Raw genomic sequence first — 20,856 nt, 5'->3', positions numbered from 1 at the left:
TGGATACGGCTTGTGGTAAGGGAAAAAAACCTTACCCCGGACTCCTCGGTTAAACCCTTTTTATATTTGAACTTCCTGACAGCTAATTGCCACTGGCCATACTAGATGACACTAGGCTTTGACAGCTGTTAGCAGATTCACCTAACTTCAAAATACAAAAAAAAGACGTATTTTATTTAATACATTTTTCCAAGATGGCTGCGATTCCTCGAGGTCCCCAAATGTCAAATGGCGTGGGCATGAAAAAGGGGCCTTTAATTTATAATATACATACCAAATTTCATGACTGTTCCAGGGATTTCGAGGTTGATCCTAATCCGACTGTGCTATAGATGAAAACTGGGGAAATCAATTAAATCTGCTTTCACTCATTTTACTAGTATTAAGCAAAGATTGATTGTACGGTGTGTGTGGCCTTGACACGATGAAGATGGCGCCATACGTACTATAGTTGTAGCCTTACAGCGTCATCTAAGTACATTAGTTATACCTAGCCTATGTTGGCGCCATCTATAAAAGCTTGACAGTTGTAATCCCCCGTTAGAAGCACGAATTTGACTTTACAAGTTTTCTTATCATATCATACAATCAATGAATCTTTGGCAGTGAAGAATGAGAGTGAACTACATAAGGAAAAACCTTTGAGCAGACTCGTAATTATTTGACGATGAATAATGCAATAGGTAAGTATTGCTATAGTTTTTATATATTATGCACTCTCGATTCGACTAAGTCAAGACTAAGAGTAACAATCGCTCAATTATTATTACGCTCTATCTACCTTGATGTCATTCAAAACGTTACTAATTACTACCATTGAATAGAATCCCACGAGTTGTAACGCATATATATAAATACCAACTGAGTTTCAACACAGGCTTAGCTTGTAAATAGTTCTAGTTAATGTTGAGTGACCGACAACGGGAATGCCGCATCGGCCGCGAGTTGTGATTGTGCCGCGGCGCAGAGGTGGGTCGCGCGCGCGTGGCTCCTCGCCTCGGCCTCGCTTCAGTACAGGTTCGCGCGCCGCGGCGAGAGCTCCTTCCGCACCGTTGTCCAATGGGCTTTCCCCCAACTACGGAACGCTCCACAATCTTATCCAATAATTATCGCCATTGGGCGATACCTTATCTCGTGCAATGACGCGATATTTTAAAGTTCTACCGAGATAAGAGACTAGTGATTAAAACTCAGGTGTAGAATGTGTGTCTGACCGCTATCGTTTTAAAGAAACTTTAACAACCGTTACTTAGTGCTCGATTACAAATATTACGATGTCGTTGTTCAAGAAGAAAGCGCCAAAATACACGGCGCCCCCGCTGCCGCCCGTGCCGGCAGAGGAAGTACCTCCTGCTAATGGAGTCGACAACAACAATGGTGCTCAGAAGTCGCAGCTGGTCTTCCACTGCCAGCAAGCCCATGGCAGCCCCCTTGGACTTATTTCTGGGTTTTCTAATGTCAAAGAATTATACCAGAAAATTGCTGAATGCTACGACTTTCCAGCAGAAGATGTAAGCCTTTTTTTGTTTTTCTCGTCAGGCTTCGAATTGATAAATAATTACCATGAACCTGTTTATCCAGATCTTGTTCCTTCGTCGAACTAGAACCTTATTTTCTTGTCGCGTCTGTAATGGAATAGGTACCTAACCTACCACATACATAATAACTTTCTCATTAAAGCGTGTCGGCCAAGTTCTCTAAGTGGTCGGCTCGGCTTATTTTGATAACGGGGAAACTATGAAGTAAGGAAAAACAAAAAAGGAAACAAGTTCCTTTCTTGTTTCATTAGGAAAATATGTATGTATTTATCTCATTATTCTCATTGAAATAAAATACGTACAGTCAGCATCAAAAGTAGCGGATCGAGCAAGGTTTCAAAAGTAAATATCTACCATTCTGTAACAGCTTAACAAAAGTTGATGGTTCTATATGTAGAACAATTTAGACTGTAAAAGATACACTTTTGAAAGTAAATTTTAGAGAATTATCTTTATTTGGAAAAGTTATCCAGAATATCAGAAACTTTTGGCGCGTTGTTTCATCCGCTACTATTGATGCTCACTGTACATTGTTTCCCTAAAGTAATCTTTTCCGAGCTAAAAAAAGTGCGTAGTGTTTAAATGTAAAGATCATTTACCTATTTGTTTTCGCGGCAAAACTGCATTGGACCATTGGAATGCCTATCTACATTCACAGCGTATATAGGTTCGTGAGTGACTAACAATCAAACAGTGATTGCATCAGTAGGTAGAGTTAGTAGGAATATACATAGGTATAAAAAACACCCGATCTGATGCGTCGCATGTCGCATTCGACGTATTCCTAATAGGTTCATAGTGGAATACGAGCTTGGCTGATGCTTCGCCTTATGTTACCTACACGGAACATGAGGTAATCACAAGGTGAATGATAAGAAAATAATTTACATAGCGATGCGTCACTAACTCGATGTTACACTTAACATGTGTGTAGGCTTTGCGTTAGTTACTCGTATAATGTCAATTGATTCATTATTTTTACTTCTATTGATTCATTCGTTAGCTATTAGGCTCCTAAAAATATTGAACGTCGTCTGGTAACGTCTCCCAAAGTCTGCCGCCTTCCCTGGTTTCCCTACTATCGTCCACCGTGGTTATAATTATGTTACGAGTACGTTGGTGGTTGGCGACCGGAGTTTGGGATTGGGAGTTTATTCTACTCTAGGATTTGAGAACTCTGTTATTTACTTAAAGATGACTGTGGCATAGCTCTAAAGTACATAACATTAGATAGAAAGGGTTCAGCATGATAACAAAAAATGTAACATTAGGTTTCGTCTCGCCAAATAAGGAGAGAAAATGCGTTATGCTAGCGTGTGTGAAGTAGGTAAATACCTAGGTAAAGTATAAACCAAATGGACCTGTATGGTGGTATGGATCAATGTATTGTTTTATATCTGAACTCTGAAGATAAATTTAATTACTTATAACAAAACAACAGCGTAGTTCTGCATGAATCCCGAACTGGCATGCTCTTCAGCACATTGCGTTTTGGCATTTTTTAGGGTTCCGTAGTCAACTAGGAACCCTTATAGTTTCGCCATGTCCGTCTGTCTGTCTGTCTGTCCGAGGCTTTGCTCCGTGGTCGTTAGTGCTAGAAAGCTGAAATTCGGCATGGATATATAAATCAATAAAGCCGACAAAGTCGTACAATTAAATATAAAAAATTAATTTTTTTGAGGGTACCTCCCCTACACGTAAAGAGGGGGTGATTTTTTTTTGCTTCAACCCTACAGTGTGGGGTATCGTTGGAAAGGTCTTTCAAAACTAATAGGGGTCTTCAACAAACATTTTTTGATTTAGTGAATATATTCAGAGATAATCGCTCCGAAAGAGAAAAAAAATGTGTCCCCCCCTCTAACTTTTGAACCATAGGTCCAAAAAATATGAAAAAAATCGTGGAAGTAGAACTTAAGAAAGACATTAAATGAAAAATTGAACGTTTCGTACACGTATTTGTCGCTTCCTGTAAGAACGCCTTGTCAGGTTATTTGACAAAAAGATACAAACAAATCTCGTTCTTATGGCAAGCGACAAAGTGGGACGTTTTGCCGGCCGCGGGCACAAATATTCGAAGTAAGTACCTAACTACCACCTAAGTACAAATTTAGTACCAATTGTGTACTAAATCCTCATATAACTCATAATAAATGCCAAAACGCAATGTGGGATTGCTGGAGAGCAGCACATGATTGGCCAGTTGGGTACCTATCTATTTTCGCCCTTTAGGGAAACTTAAGTTATTTTTATTTTGAAGCAAAAGTTATATTTTACCACTACTCATGAATGGAGTTTTCTAGAGCAATAATGATGTACTGTGCGAAAATATCAATTGAAATCGGTAATCTTATCAGCTGTGATTTATCTATTTATATTCCTTATTTGCTAATCTGAACATTCTTTATTCATTAATGTGATCAGTTTATTTCTAACGCGGACGCTGTTTTATGATTAGAACTATATCGTAAATACATATATTAGGTTTATTCTATTAAAAATCATTGAAGATAAACTTGTAATCGGTTGAAAAACAAATAAATAAATAACTCTATAACAAATTAAATGTTAATTAATTTGTTAATTTAAATGTTATAGCTCTAGAGTTGCAGGCGTACATAGGCTACGGAGACTGCTTAGACGCACACTGTAGGTACAGTGACCAATAAGCATCATCTAGTTTTAGGATTTCGGTCGGTGTCGGAGGAGATTCGTGATTACTAACACCTCTATCATCCTATAAGACTAGTATGACGACCTGTCTGGCTTAGTCGTTTTTTACCATTAGAAAAAAGTGAACAATATTGACGTGTCTTTTTATTGAAAAACAAAAGAATGAAAATAATCATAGGTATATGATGTATAATTGTTACATATTTGCTGTGACATAATTCAAAAGTGTTTTTTTAATAAAGACACGTAAGATTGCTTACCTTCTTCTTAATGCTAAAAAAATTGAACTATAGTGGGTACCTAAACCCTTGACCCTGCCTATGAATCCCATGATCCCGGGTTTGAATTGAATACTGGTAAGGGTATTTATTCGTGTGATGAGCACGGATATTTGTTCCTGAGTCATGGGTGTTTTCTATGTATTTAAGTATTTATAAATTATGTATAACGTTGTCTAAGTAAAGAAAAACAGATGCCACCTGCTGGCCAGAGAGCTCCTATATGCAGATGATTTTGCTTTGGTCGCTAACACAGAGTATGGGCTCCAAGAACTGCTAACAAAATTTAACAGCACCTGTCAACTTTTTGGAATGACTGTGAACAGTAATAAGACCGTCGTTCTCGCTCAAGGCACGGATCATATGCCCAGTATCATGCTTCGTGATGATACTCTTGAAGTGGTCGAGAACTTTTGTTATCTTGGATCGACTACCACCAGCAAGTTGTGCAATGATCGAGAGATTGATACACGGATAGGTAGAGCTGCGGCCAACTTTGGAAAGCTTCAGGCTCGAGTCTGGAATAACAACAAGCTGAAACTCTCTACCAAGATTCTTGTTTACAAAATATGCGTCCTAAGCATCCTCCTGTACGCATCTTAAACGTGGACAACCTACTCCAAACAAGAGCGTCGCTTAAATGCCTTCCACATGCGCTACCTACGTACGATTCTCGGAGTCACTTAGAAGGATCGTATGACAAACGGAAGGATTCTCGACCTTGTCGACTGTTGCAGCATCACTGCCACTCTAAAACAGCGAAGGTTGCTGTGGCTAGGCCATGTTCTACGTATGGACCCTGATAGACTTCCCCGGGCAGTGATGTTGAGTGAAATTGCATACGCCAAAAGACCAGTCGGACGCCCAATGCTTCGCTTTAAGGATTCCTGCAAGCGGGACATGTTGTCCTTCGGCATCGACCCGAACACCTGGGAAACGGAAGCCCTTAAAAGAGGGGAATGCGTTACCTTCTACATGACGGCATAGCGAAGCATGATGAAGTCTGGCTCGATGATTTAAAGCAGAAAAGACTTCGGACTGCACAGGAACCATCAACAGATTCGCGCTTCACCTGCGATCTTTGTGGCAGAAAGTGCCGTGCTGCGATTGGGCTTTACAGTCACAGGAAAAGATGTGCCGCACCTCCGATCTCCGACGGCACACGGACCTCTTCTTCTTCTTATTAATAACCTGTCGCTGCAACAATCATCTGTCAAGATGCTGTGGCCAATGATGATGATGTCTAAGTACCCTCAGCACATACTTTAGAGCTTACTGTGGGACTTAATCAATTTGTGTGATAAATTATGTCCTATAATATTTCTTTAATTATATTATAGTTCCAGTACTAAAAATAACAAATAATTAAATCTGATTAGATATAAACCTATGATCTAACTTATAAGTATATTACTTTTATCGACTGATAAATCTCATTTGGCAAACATTAAACTTGCAAGTCTTGCAACACATCTATATTTAAATTAACATTCCTGATTGTTGTTTTGTTGCTACCGTTTATTTATATTAGGTAGGTAGATACTAGTTAATGCCTGGAAATTATGATTGTGGCTCGTTATTAACTTATAGAAAGAAACGGGACTTTATCGTGTATTAAGTTTTAAATTGACCTCCGACGTTTCGAGGACGGCGTTGTCTTCGTGGTTTCGGAAAAGATTAACTAAAGTTGACATTAACATCATCTAGCCGCGCGAGTTTTTCGAACTACCCGCACTTGGTCTTGTTTATCAAATTGAATGATTTGCGCACTAGGGATGTTACTCTGTCGTAGGGATGAAATTTCCGGAAAAAAACAAATGTTATTTTTGGGAATATTACCAAACTTCGTTTTTTTTTCCTGTTTTAATCAGAAAAAATAAATACTTCATACACAATGCTAACACATAAGACTTGCAACATATTGAAAAATACAGAAGTAAAAAAAACTTGTTTTTTTTGGCTTTATTCGTTTCTTTCGGAAGTATTGTAACTGATATTTCCATTGTTGTTTTCGAAAGAAACTTGAAAAAAACGAGCCGTTTGGAAATTTTTCCGGGGTTTTTCAACGCTATTCTGTCGACACAATACGCGAAAACGCGATTAAGTCCCGTTTCTATAAGTTATAATGTGTAAAAATTGTCAAAGTTCAAATCAGTGTCATAATTGTTGCTGTCATAAACATATTCAACTATCTTCAGTGTTTTTCCTTATTTTTCTTCCTATGGGATGATTTCTAAAATAATTTATAAGATTGCTAAGTCCTTCTGCGGAACACAAATTATTACTGATACGGAATTTTATATAAATTGATTCAGTAGTTTGATAGAAGACGAACTCATTCACAAATTTGACAATATTAGTATGGACTATAAAGTAGGTGATATTGGACCTATACGAACTAAATACTTTACTACTTAGTTTACCTATTAAAGTGACGAACTAATGCAAGGACTTATTTATCCAATCGAAAGCGATATCAATATCATGTTTACTACTGCTATGCACAAAGAGTCATGCTTACATCTGGTATTCACAACACAATTGTTTTTAATTTCTTGATAGTGCAGTAAATCAGAAAAAACTAATTACCTAAAGAATGTCAACAAGGAGTTTTAGGAGCACGTGACGTGATATTTGATCATCCTATCAGTGGAGCTAGTCACGTAATGCCTTACATAACACGTTCGTTTTCTATCACCCATTAGACACAAAAGCGAACGGGTCAAAGTGTTAACGAGTTCAACAACTTATAATAGCGTATTTCCTGTTAAAGTGGACAGGATAAAGTTGCTTATAAAGCGACGACGACTGAAAAGGAAAGTGAGTAAATATGACTAATGTAAATCACTAAAGTAATACCTACTCTAATGTCTGAAGAGACCTAGTTAGCGAAACAAAAGAAGTCGTCATACGAGTATGTAATGGTGGTACAGTCAGCATCAAAAGTTGCAGATGAAACAACGCACCAAAAGTATCTGATATTCCGAATAACTTTTACAAATATAGATAAATTTCTAAAATTCGCGCTCAAAAGTATATATTTTACAGTCTTAATTGTTCTATATTAAAGACATCACTTTTTGTTAAGCTGTTACAGAATGGTAGATACTTATGAAACGTTATTTGATCCGCGACTTTTGATGCTGACTGTACTGTTGGTTGACGCGGGCTAAGATAAAATATTGATGTGACGAGACCTCACTCACTGTAGGCTGTTTAGCCTGTACAGCTAAATTCTAAAGCTATGGGTAACTAGTAAGTAGGTAACGCACAGTTTTATAATGTAACTAGAATCAGGGGACTTAATTAACTATAGGCCATTATATAAACTGGTAATAACAGTGATATAACTGGAATAGGAACTTTAAGGTAAAGTCCCTATCGGGCCTGCTAACTACAGCATAATAATGAAATTGCGTACGTAAGTCCTTGATATCGCTAATAAAAGTAATAAATGCATTATTAGGCCTTATCATACTAATCTGACAATATACTTAAGTAGGCAGAACCGGTACCGTGTACTGACTCGGTCAGTACACGGTAGAAGTGATAGGGCTCTTCGACTATTCAGTTAAGAGAAAATTAGGCACTTCAGTTATTTTTATGCTTATAGACTTACACTATCTTCGAAGAAAAATCTTTTTAGGGTTGCGTAGCCAAAAGGCAAAAAACGGAACCCTTATAGATTCGTCATGTCCGTTTATGTCACCTCGCTCTGAGGCGTTCCATTTAAGGCTTGAAGTGCAAGCGAGAGCGCGCAACGAGCGACAAAGAGGCACAATCGGCCTCCGCGTTCGGCAGCAATTGTATTTATGCGTACAAATAAATGTAACTTGATCAATTCAATTGTGATTTCCATTTACCTCCTTCTCTATATCCATACAAAATATCTATCAAACAAATAAAACTAAAATTTTCTTTTGAAAAATGAAACCATTCCATCAGTATTTTCTTATGACGTTGTCACGTTACATACTTAGAACTGATACTCAAAAAAAAATTTTTCATCAAACCCACACGTGTGGGGTATCTATGGATAGGTCTTCAAAAATGATATTGAGGTTTCTAATATCATTTTTTAACTTTTAAAATAACAGAATGATAAAACTAAAAAAAAAAATGATATACATTACCATGCAAACTTCCACCGAAAATTGGTTTGAACGAGATCTAGTTAGTAGTTTTTTTTAATACGCCATAAATGGTACGAAACCCTTCATGGGCGAGTCCTACTCGGACTTGGCCGCTTTTTTCGGCTATTGGTCCAAAATAACAGTGTACATTAACATATACATATTATACCTATCCATGATAAAAAATCATACCTATTAACGTTTAAAAGGATGTTGCATGAAACGTTATGAGGCTTCGATAACAAATCTCATTACAGCGGGGATTAGGTAAAAATAATACAAGCTGCGTATAGGCATGGCATGGTTAGGGAATGCAAACCGGTTTTAACCGAAACCGAAAAAACCGGTTAAAACCGGTTTTTCGACAGAAACCCAAAACCGGGTTTTTAGAATTTGAAAAAACCGGTTTCGGTTTTATTCGGTTTTTTATTTTTATTTAACTAAGTTGCATGTTTTATTCATTATAAGGCTGTAAATCGGTCCTAAACCGGTTGAATCGACATCAAATCAAATAATGTGATGTTGTGTTAGTTTGATCAACAAACCAAAAAAAAATTAATATAATTGGTTTGTTCCTATGCCTAGTTACAAATAACATTAAGTCATTTGACAATTCCCATACAATACAATAAAATAGTCAGATATTCTGTCTTTAATTTCGTGATAAAATCGTGTATATACGAGGGCTGCTATTTATATATCCGGAAACCGGGATTACAATCTTCTTAAATAGTATATTTGACCTCCATGGTAAAATTTGAACTTGTTTAAGTACTGGCCGGTATATTTTTTCTTTCTTATTAACGCTAGTGTTTTGTTTTGACGGGTTTTAAATGTCATCTCGCTGCAAGAATGGAACTCACTCGTGAAAATATTCGTGCTATGATTTATTATGATTTTCGGCGTGGTTTACCGCAACAACAGTGCATAGATCAACTAACTTCAACTTTTGGTGATGAAGCTCCATCTAAAACTACTGTGTATCACTGGTTTAGTGAGTTCAATCGTGGCATAATAAGCATACTACGGCTTACGGACGAAGTTAAGGCAGGTCGCCCGAAATCGGTCGTTGTACCACAAAATATTGAGGCTGTGCGAAAACTTATAATGGACGACCGACATGTTACGTACCTCGAGATAGAGTCGACTCTGGGTATTTCTATGACTAGCATTAATAGCATATTACATGATCATTTAGCTGTAAAAAAAATTGTTCGCGTTGGATACCGCACAACTTAACTAAGGAGCAAAAAGATGCTCGCGTTGAATGGTGCAATAAAATGTTTAAAAAATATAACCGTGGTTACTCAAAGGCCGTCTATAACATCTATACAGGTGACGAATCCTGGATCTGCATGCGATCCCGAAACGAAGCAACAATCAACGGTATGGGTGTTTCAAAATAAGCCGAACCCTACGAAAGTTACTCGTGCAAAAAGTACATTGAAACAAATGGTGGCCTGCTTCTTCGGTATTAATGGCCATGTAGCTACAGTGCCACTAGAAAACCGTAAAACGGTTAATTCAGATTGGTACACGACCATTTGCTTACCGGAAGTATTTGAACAAATTCGTAAAACTAACCAGCGACGAAGAATCATTCTTCATCATGACAATGCCAGCTGTCATACGTCACGCGAAACAACTCTATTTTTGGAAGGTCAAAATGTGGAATTAACGGGTCATTCGCCGTACAGCCCTGACTTGGCACCCAATGATTTTTATTTATTTCCCAATATAAAAAATAAATTACGCGGTCAACGATTTTCGACCGCTGAAGATGCTGTCGACGCATTCAAACAACACATTATGGAGGTACCTCAGGCGGAGTGGTAGAAGTGCTTCAAAAATTGGTTCACACGAATGCAAAAGTGCATGATATCAAGGGGAATACTTTGAAAAACAATAAAACCATTTTCAGCCGTGTACGTTTGTTTTTTTGTTTCCGGATATATAAGTCGCAACCCTCGTACTATACTAGCATTCGTTTTTACACGTGAAGCAATCTTTTCTTTATTCCATGGCGATGAATTTAAGAATTGTTGATTCTAAAAACCGAAACCGGTTTTAACCGGTTTCGGTTTTTTTTTTTGTGGTAAAACCGAAGAAAAAACCGGTTTTGAAAAACCTCCGGTTTTTGCATTCCCTAGGCATGGTCCGTTTAACTGGAGTGAGCCATTCACACCTGTCTAAATGTCTGTAGTAGGCGGGAAACAATCTTAGTGTCAATAAAACAAAGAAAGTTGCATATTTTCTTTAGTCTCTTCACCGTTGAGTACCGTGGGACTTAGTGCTGTGAGCATAGAATATTCTGAGCAGGATAATCATAATCACATGCATTACTGAGACTCGACAAACAAATAAAACCGTAGCTTTTTTTAAAGTAAACCTTAAACCTTACAATCCACTAATAGTCAGTTACGTATTGCTGTTTGTTTGTACCTACCTAGGCCAGGGGCCTATTGCATAATAAAATAAAAAAGCTAATACTATTAGTGATTTTACATCCTTATGATAAGTACATTTTTATCCTTATCAATTATTCCTAATTATATTAAATCAGGTTTTCCTAGAAGACAAATTAATAAAATTGTATTCATTTGTCTTGTAGAAACTCTTCTATTACTGTATAATAGCATTTGTACTATGAACGATTCTTACTGTTTCATGAATGTAGTTTCATTTTCGGTCGCTTTTTATGAGGAGTGCGTGGTAAACTGGTAATTATAGCATTTTGCTGCAGTATAGTATAGGCAATTTTTGGACAATTGCATATTATATTCTGACAGAACAAGTGTATGTGGGAATCGTTTACTTTGATTTATTTAATAGAGGTGGATGTTTTTACGGGCAAAAATGCATAGCTTGTGAATGAAAAGGCATGGGAGGGTTAATATGCCGTGTCCAGAAAATTGGGGTCTGCAACTTCCACGTGGACGAACGTGTAATAAGATGCGGAGGCAATTTTTTTTTGCATAGCGGATAGCGGACCCTGGCGCTAGGCCGGGAAAACGCTAGGTTGAAGAAGAAGAACGAGTATATATCGTGCGCATCAGTACTGTTACCCCACATAATAATACCGTATTTTAAATAAATAAATAAATATTATAGGACATTATTACACAAATTGGCTAAGTCCCACAGTAAGCTCTATAAGGCTTGTGTTGAGGGTACTTAGACAACGATATACATATATCGACGATAACGATATATATATATATATTTATAAATACTTAAATACATAGAAAACATCCATGACTCAGGAACAAATATCCATGCTCATCACACGAATAAATGCCCTTACCTGGATTTGAACCCGGGACCATCAGCTTCGTAGGCAGGGTCACTACCCACTAGGCCAAACCGGTCGTCTGTGAATTTTAAAGTTGTTGTGTAGTAAATCGGGAAAGTTTTAATACGTAGACATGTTCCTTCCAAACCATGTATTTTAACATTGTTATCCCTAGTAGTATAAAATTATTTACTTTTTCTATTGCGACATCCTTAATTTTTAAACATAGATCAAGTGAGCGCTTTTGTTGTGGATGGAAGTGGATTAGTTTATGCACTACAATAGGGTTAACATCCCCCAGATGCAAAATTCTTTGGTTGACATATATTTAATACGTGTCCTAGAACAAGGTAGTGCTATCGCCAAGATTGAAAAGGGCATTTCATATCATCGTATTGTGGCACTAGTGATGTGCTACAACGGAAAAAAGCTTACTTTGTCGCATACATATCTACATTGACGCTTTTTGGAACACAGGTACTTTATACCAATACATTTAATTTTTCCACTAGTTCCTATAAATCCGGATTCGTTTGATGTATGGGGATATGACAAGACGTTTGGAGTGTGTTTTGGAAAAAATCATCTAACCACATCTCACCTGGGGGAGCCCAAATTTGGCATGTTTCGAAAATATTGTTTAGATTTTTGGAAAATAGGTGGCTAAAAGGTAAGAGTGTAGTATATTTCTATAATTGTCTCATAACGCTCTTTCATTTGATACCCCACACGATAGATTCAGAAAAAAAAATTCAAATCCTATACAAAAATTTGATGACGTAATAACTCCCCCCCCCCCTTTTTTAGGAACCAGTAGAAAAATTAAATGTTTTGGTCTAAAGTACCAGTGTACCAAAAATCGTCGATGTAGATATGCATGCGGTTTTTTCCGTTATAGCATTGGGATGAATATTACCATCATATTTCACCTTAGGAGCACGGCTTACGGAAGAAAAATGCTGCCCCCTCCCTGTGTGCGTTGTGCTTATACTACTTAAACGCTTTTAACACAGATTTATGTAACAATTAGCATCAGAAATCTGCATTGTATATTGTATAATCGATTTCGATAGCAGATGTTCATCGCTGACATATTTTTTTGTAAATTCATATCTAGCATCTTGCATAAATTGCATTGGCATTGCATTGTCAACTTTATATTAAAGCGAACACAATTTACACAATCGGTTCAATGATAAATGAAGGTTTGATAAATATGATCGCACTGTCAGTAATGACTCAGTATTCATGCACGGCATGACGGCACGCTTGCATTGACTGTCAGTAGTTCTGTAGTTAGATTAGGTAATTGCCGTTTAGAAATAAGTCAGAAAAACCTTTGGTGAAGCAAATCCTATTAACAGTGAATATTTAGAGTTACCTTTCTACTCGTAGTTTATCAATATGTAGGTAGGTGACCCTGAGTTGTACGCGCACAGTCGTGTCGCAAAGGTCAAGCGAGAAAATGCCAGGCTCTTATTTCTTGATATTTCACGGCTCGTGAAAATACTGAAGGCGTGACGTAATTGTCAAGGTTTGTTCTGCGCTTAAAGATAAAAGAAATGAACACAGTCCGTAAGTGATAAAGTACCACGTACCCACGTACCCGTGGATTAAATCAAAAAGAATTGAGTATAGAGGTAATAGAGGCGTATTGCCAAAGTAAATTCTGTAGTCAACTAAATTTACTGCCATCTTTCGACATAGGATCAGGACTAAAATGGTTAGAATGACGTATGGCTATTTGACCCATGTTCTTTCACGTATGTATTTTCATATGTGGCAAATATCAAACGGTGTCGCCATCTACTCGTATTAGAGCATAATTTTTCGAGGCACATATATCTTTGATTAAATCTAATGCATAGAAGCCATATGAGACATGATGGGAAATGCTATAGTGTTCATATGCAGACAAGTGAGTAAAATGTCACTGGCTATGCGGAAGCACGCATGGCTGAGCCAGGAAGTGGATCGGCCCAGGGGCGCGGACGCAGTTTCTGCCGTATGATATGCGCGAGCTAAGTGACTGACGGCTGACACGCTCCAACGCCAAGCGCTAAATGCGAGTGGTGTGATGACCCAGTATATGCGGGTGTTGGGGGTCAAGGACCTGGTGACTATAGGCCATAGATCTAACCACCATAACCATATCGCAACACTAATATGCACATACGAATTGTACAACATTGTCTTGGAGATTGCCAAAAGTTAAATTTATTTTAGTTTGGTTGGTTGGCTTGGCTTACGAGTAGCTTGGAACCTAAAGGAACGTGATGATAGATGTATGCCTCGATAATTACATAGGCCATGCAAACAATACGAAAACGCAGCTGTACTAGGTAAAGTGATGATTAAAGGTTCCTGTGAATTATTGTCACCGACGGAAAGAGTTGTTACTACAATCCAAAACTAGTGCATGCCAGTTTATGAAACGCAAATTGGATAATAACAATTTCATTTGAGTGTAAACTGCTCTGTTTGAATTGAACAAAAGAGTTTTATGTCAAGGTAAACCAAAGGTTACAGCACATTGTCACTAAAACAATGAACACGAAAACACAGTTCGAGATAAACACGTCATATATAGGGTGAAGTATTGAAACAGGAGTTGTACGAGGTTGTGTTTAAACTCCATGTTAATGAGGAATAGTAAAAATATGAATGAGTGATAATCAGAGTTGCCTTGTATTTGTAACTAGATAAGATACTTGTTGATTTTTAGCAATAGCATTGCGTGTTTGCTCCTACTTAATCGACGAATAAGTTTCGACTATGGTCAATAACTGACTTGGAAAGTGCATCAGCTCTAAAATTAAAACAATGCGTCCCTACGCATATTGCATTTGGTAGCGAGTTCATATTTACACAGTTATTTTATTAACGTATGTACGTACCTAAACGTTACCTAAAACAGTGTACAATAATATTTTAATACCTAGTTAAAACTACAATTTTAGATTAGACAGACCAAGACCACTAAAAGTATAGAATACAGAATGAAACTAGCACAACTACTGTTTATACCTATTAATCGAGATGGATTTACGAATCACGGAACTATCAAGGCGGACAATTGATCGGCCTTAGTCACGAATTAGGAATCTGGAGCAGGGGAATTAGTATTATTAAGGCCTTCCATTTGAGTGGAACAGAATAAAAAAACGGTACCTATCTATGATTTGAAAGCTTATGACTCCAACTCATCATATATCAACCATGTATTATGATCAATTGCTTTACGGTATTCAATTAGGGGCAAAAATTCGCAAATCATTGTTTTCAAAATGTAAAAAAAAAACTTTTTTTTTTCGATTTTCAGATCCTGTTCTGCACATTGAACACGCATAAAGTAGACATGAAGAAGCTCCTAGGGGGACAAATCGGATTAGAAGATTTTATATTTGCGCATAGAAAAGGTCGTCCCAAAGAAATAGAAATTGTCAAGACAGAGGATGCTCTTGGCCTAACTATTACGGACAACGGTGCCGGATACGCGTTTATCAAGAGAATGAAAGAAGGTTCTATAGTTTCGAGAATACCGCATATAGAGGTGAGGTTTTAAGTGTTAACTTATTTTTAGAAAATATATGCATAACTCTCTGACAAAGTTGTAGCAACTAAGTAGTCACTATTCGATTCCTACTCTAACAGGAGAACAAAAGCTATTATTTAGTAATATTTTCCTTGTTTAATATCCTTAAAAACGCTTAGGGAATTAGACTTATTTTACATCATTATGTATGTACCTATACCTTAATGTCGTTCTCGCATTTTAGGTCGGTGACCACATTGAAAAACTAGATGGATTAAATATGGTGGGCAAGAGACATTACGAAGTAGCAAAAACATTAAAAGATATCCCTAAAGGCACGACATTTACTATACGACTTGTGGAGCCGCTAAAGAGTGGTTTTAACAGCATTGGACCAAAGACGAGTAGTGCCAGGGCAGGAAAGAAACAAAATTATGGTTCCGGCAAGGAAACACTTAGATTTAAGGCAAACGGTCAGGCCACTATTGAAAATGAGGTGAGTCATATACATATAACGATTAATTCATGCGCGATTCTAAAAACACTGCTGATTAATGATTATTAAACTTCGATATCACAATGAAATGACGAGTATTACATTTTCATAATATTATGCATTTTCATAACAATAAGTGACCTCATTTAAAAATGATTTTACAGTTGTGTAATTTTTTCTTTAAAAATAGTTTAATTCCAAAGCTGTTTCGATAAAATTTATTGTACAAGAACTGAAGTGCGTAAAAAGTAGTAAAAATCGCGTAAAACACTTTTTCACCTCAGCATCATTCATGAATGTAAATAAATGTGGTTAACTTTACTTGATGTTAAATTTTTCTAACCTTTAATATGTTCTCACTACTGAGGTAAAAAGTTGTGTGTCACACGAGAGCACAGTTATTTTACATCTCGTGTTTTTGAGTCCCTCGCTACGCTCAAGATTCTAACTTAGAATTCAATTATATAATCTTTCGCTTACTCGGGACTCAAAATCAACAATGGCAAGAAAAACCAACTTTCCTCTCTTGTTGCACAATAGTTACTTGTACAACAAGAGAGCAAAGTTTGATATTTCTTCGAGTGCTTGTTTTGAGTCCCGTGCAAGCGAAAGATTCTATAATCTTGAGCGTAGTAAGGGACTCAAAAGCGCACGAGATGTAAATAACTTTGATCTCGTGTAGTACACAAAATTTTTCACGTCAGTCAGCCATCAATAAATAAATACAACTTGAAAAAATGTAATCCGTCTTCATCACTATTTCACTCATGTTTTCTGAAGGTATTCTAACAATTAACTTTAATTACCGCAATAAAACAAAACGAAAGAAAATTCAATAAAATTATACGAAAATAATGAATTAACGAACATCAATTGACAGTTCCATCGTCAACTTTTTTTTGTTAAAAAAAAACTTTGTATGATACGGTCCGAATTGCGGATACTACTATTTGTCAACTATAGTAGAGATCGTTAAAAGTCGTTAAGTAGAATTATTTACTGCGTAACAATTGCGTAAATTTGTATAAGTTCATTGTTTTGATTGTATAATAAAATACGTAAAATATGGTGTTTTTATTATTAAATTTTAAACTTTTATTTCAATAATTAATTATTACGAATGAAGACTCGTGCGGTCTGACTTATTTCGGGGGTCTATTATAAAATTTATAAACCGTCAATATACCGTTGAATTACGTATGCACTTTTTGTCTCTTTCTTTTTGCTAATGACGTGAAAGAGACTAAAGACAATAGAATCTAAATACTTCGAACTTGTATTAGGCCCCGCACGTTGAAATGACATTCGAATATAAAGGTCACTTGAATGTTATTTTGTCTCACTCAGTGAGACAAAATGCAATTTTGCTCACTGTTTTTCAGCAGCAAATTACCTTGTTCGAGCTGCTGACGTGAAAAAAGCTATTTCCCGGAGTTTACACCAAACTAACGAACTAACGAATAGAAAGCAAACGGAACTTTATTAACCCTTAAAAATAATAACATAAATATATACCTATGCACTTAAAACATATAATAAAAATAGAAGTCTATACCCACTAAGTATACCCAGTCTCAGGAACGACTCTTGACTAATTATAATTAAATACTTTAAGAAATTGAAAGTCTGATTTAGAGTTGTGCCGTTCTCGAGAACGCTCTCCGTTTTGTATGGGATACTGGGAAATGTTTTCACTTGAATATGTTCCATCTTCCATAGTAAACGGAGAATTTTCTCGAAAACGGCTCATTTCTACTCTGGTTACTAAAAATAATAGGTAAACATAACTGTCAACTTGTAAACCGAAGTAAGTACGTGGCACGTCTAACCCTTATAATTTAAAAGCGATGTTTTTCCCCTGTTTCAGCATGACGAGAAATCGAAAGCGGGCATAGAGAAAATAAACTCTCTGTTGGAATCGTTCATGGGCATCAACGACACCGAGCTGGCTACGCAAATGTGGAACTTATCTGAGGGCAAAACCAACTCTATGCAGTTAGCTGAAGCCATTGACAACAGCGACTTGCAAGAATTCGGGTTTACGGATGAATTCATTATTGAACTTTGGGGGGCCATCACAGATGCTAGATCTGGTAGGCTCAGTTAGAAATACTAGTGGTAGACAAAGACATAATTTATTCCGAACTTGGCTTGAGCACTATCCTGTTAAGTATTTAAATTGCCTAGCGCAGCGCATTCTCATGTTCAAATATGGGAAATGAAAACTATGCAGTTAAACATGTCGACCAAAACAAAGAAATTGTTAACGTTGAATAGTAATATAAGGTACTTTACTTACCTAAGAGAATCATAATATATGTAATGATTAAATTAAATGAATAATATTTGATTGTTATTGCATTGGCTAGGTATGTGCAAAGTGCCTGGTGGGTTAACTAAGCGATGGTCGCGCTTGTCAAAAAATGTGAACTTAATTGACATGTGTAATACATTGTACACTGTAAAAATGCATAGTTAATTTGACCAATAGTGGACAGGCGGACACTCGTCTCGCACACAGTTGAAACAAAAAAATCCAACAGCGAGCGTTTAATCGTAATATTTTACAGTTTTTACACAGTAGATACAGACAGCAAAACTATTAGTTTATCACCACTGCATACATAATATAATAGTTTTGTGCTGACTTTACTAGTAGTGCTAGAGCGAAGTCTTATAAGTAGGTAGTGTAATAAAAATAAAGAATTTTAAATTTATTATGGTATAAAATACATGTGGACTCTAAAATCCCAAACAGTCGCGCGGCTTTCGAGATGCTCTACTCCACTGTATACAAAAATACTTGGGTGTTATAATGTAAAGCCATTAACAATAATTCATCGGTGCAATTTCTTAGAGTATATTAAATTGAAAATTATACAAATTTATACTTATATTATAATTTATAAACCAACAGAGATTTATTATTATGATAGAGTTGAGTTAGTATATATATAAAATTGACCTAATTTTGTAAGGACTAGGATGCTAAGTAGGTTTAATGGTATTAAGCAATATGAATGAAAAAAATGACTGTCAGATGCCTATCATCCTGTTAGTATTATATTACAGAACGTAAGTGTACAAAGTGAAATTCCAGCAGTGCCTTTTGTAATACATTTTGTGATAGTTTGGATATTAGAGTACAAATTGGATAAGTGATATGATACTGATCATCATTATTCGTAACTAACAGATTGTTTTGTAGCGCCAGGTGACTGTCATAATACAATTTGATATTTTTTCTATAGTCTATCGTCAACTACCATGTAAGCATACTGCATAGTGCTTGGCTAATTTACAGGACAGGGCGTAGTTATGCAGCGAAATAGGATGGGTATGCGACTATACCACATAGACATAGACCACATAAAAAAATAATAGTACTACCTACCGTACAGAAATGACACTTCCTACAAAACCGAAGTTTGACAGCGATTCAGGGACGAATCATGCTGTCCCTTTCTAATGCATTTCACTCTCCTTCTCGGCTATTTAGGTAATTCAAGTAATTATCTTATCTGTGGTCATGCACGCGAAGGGACCTTACGTTGTGTCAACCCTAATAATGGCTCGAAGCTATGCTCAGCCGAACGGAGCCGAGAATGACCAAAAGGAGTGTCGCCCCACTGCACGTGGTGTACTGAGGCTGGTCAAGCTTGTACAGAGAACCAAATGAACAAATGTATGTATATATTTAATCTCCATACCTCTATGTGTAGTATACTTCTTGAATGTGTAGTGTCAGTACACTCAAAGCTTAACGCGGACACAACGGAGCAATATGACCCATTGATGTCCTCTGTAGGTCAGCCCGCGTAGCCAACATGCCATATATCGAACCAAATGCAACTGTCATTGTCGCACTAATATGGAAGAGTGATAAAGAGAGATGAACTACGCTACGCTACGGAGCGTTACCGATTAGCATGTTGACTACGCCGGCTGTAGTGGTAAGCATGCTTCGCAGTGTCACTTATTCCACCCATGTATTATTCGTCGTTAAGCGCCAATTACACCCACTCTTCCCGATATAGGGCCCGAAATCAGTCCCGATGTCGGCCCTAATAATCGTTTCCGTTTGACCGAATATCAGCACACATCCAAAAATGTTCAAAATACTCTTGGGCTCGACGTCGGGCCTGGGGGCCTATCGCGGAAACCGAAATTCGCAAATTGCGAGGATCTTTCTCTTTTACTCTCACTAAGACGTATTGAGAGTGACAGAGAAAAAGGCCCGCAATTGACGAACTTCGATTTTCGCGGTTATAGCCCGATATCAGGCCTGATAAAGTGTGACCAATATTAATTACCATATAGGTAAGTACCTACTTCACACTATTACTAAACACTATTATGCACTGAGTAATTAAACTAAACTGAGCCGGCTTGCCTATAACAGAGGGCTTACCGCGAACCACGTTCGACGTGTTGCCTCCCTGTCACTCTTACGTACGAATTTACAAGTGCGACAGAGAGGTAACACGTCGAACGTGGTTCGCGGTAGGCCCTCTGAATTCAACTACTCCATATAATATTTATCGTTAAAGTTATACCTACTAGCTAATGTATTGTATATTTTACCAATAAAAGAGTATGAGTATGAGTATTGTACAGTCACTAGTTAAGATACTTAAGATAGAAATTTCATTATTAAATCTACCTATGTCTAATTCATTTATTTGTTTATATTGTGTAATTATACTTTAAGAATTAATAAAGTTCGTCGTTTATAGTACTTTTGTTTTATTATAATTTTAGACTAGTGGACGAGCGGTTCTCCATACAAACGTTCCCATTTTCCTCCTTGGATATTGACTTCATGGAAAATATTTCTTTTTACACTATTTATTGCTTATTCATTGTAGCTATACCACTTTGTTTGACCTAATACGAGTTTTTGATTATTATAAG

The 20,856-nt window shown here is 36.9% G+C and overlaps 1 protein-coding gene across 1 annotated transcript; it reads left to right on the top strand.

The window, feature by feature from the left end:
* The first annotated feature begins 1,009 nt into the window (after positions 1-1,009).
* LOC133520010 (PDZ domain-containing protein GIPC1-like) lies at positions 1,010-20,677 on the top strand. The gene is made up of 4 exons (XM_061854250.1): positions 1,010-1,511; positions 15,234-15,464; positions 15,691-15,942; positions 17,810-20,677. Exons 1-4 carry the CDS (start codon positions 1,275-1,277, stop codon positions 18,047-18,049), a joined length of 960 nt encoding a protein of 319 aa, XP_061710234.1. The 5' UTR covers positions 1,010-1,274; the 3' UTR covers positions 18,050-20,677.
* The last annotated feature ends 179 nt before the right edge of the window (positions 20,678-20,856 follow it).

Source organism: Cydia pomonella, chromosome 7, assembly GCF_033807575.1.
Source record: "Cydia pomonella isolate Wapato2018A chromosome 7, ilCydPomo1, whole genome shotgun sequence".
NCBI classification, from domain to species: domain Eukaryota; kingdom Metazoa; phylum Arthropoda; class Insecta; order Lepidoptera; family Tortricidae; genus Cydia; species Cydia pomonella.
The sequence above is the reverse complement of the archived record's forward strand: the minus strand, read 5'-3'. Positions and strand labels throughout refer to the sequence as shown.

Coding starts and splice junctions, on each gene's coding strand:
- LOC133520010 (XM_061854250.1), top strand. CDS start 1,275: ATGTCGTTGTTCAAGAAGAAAGCGCCAAAATACACGGCGCCCCCGCTG. Junction 15,465..15,690: donor CGAGAATACCGCATATAGAG/GTGAGGTTTTAA, acceptor CTCGCATTTTAG/GTCGGTGACCACATTGAAAA. Junction 15,943..17,809: donor AGGCCACTATTGAAAATGAG/GTGAGTCATATA, acceptor CCCCTGTTTCAG/CATGACGAGAAATCGAAAGC.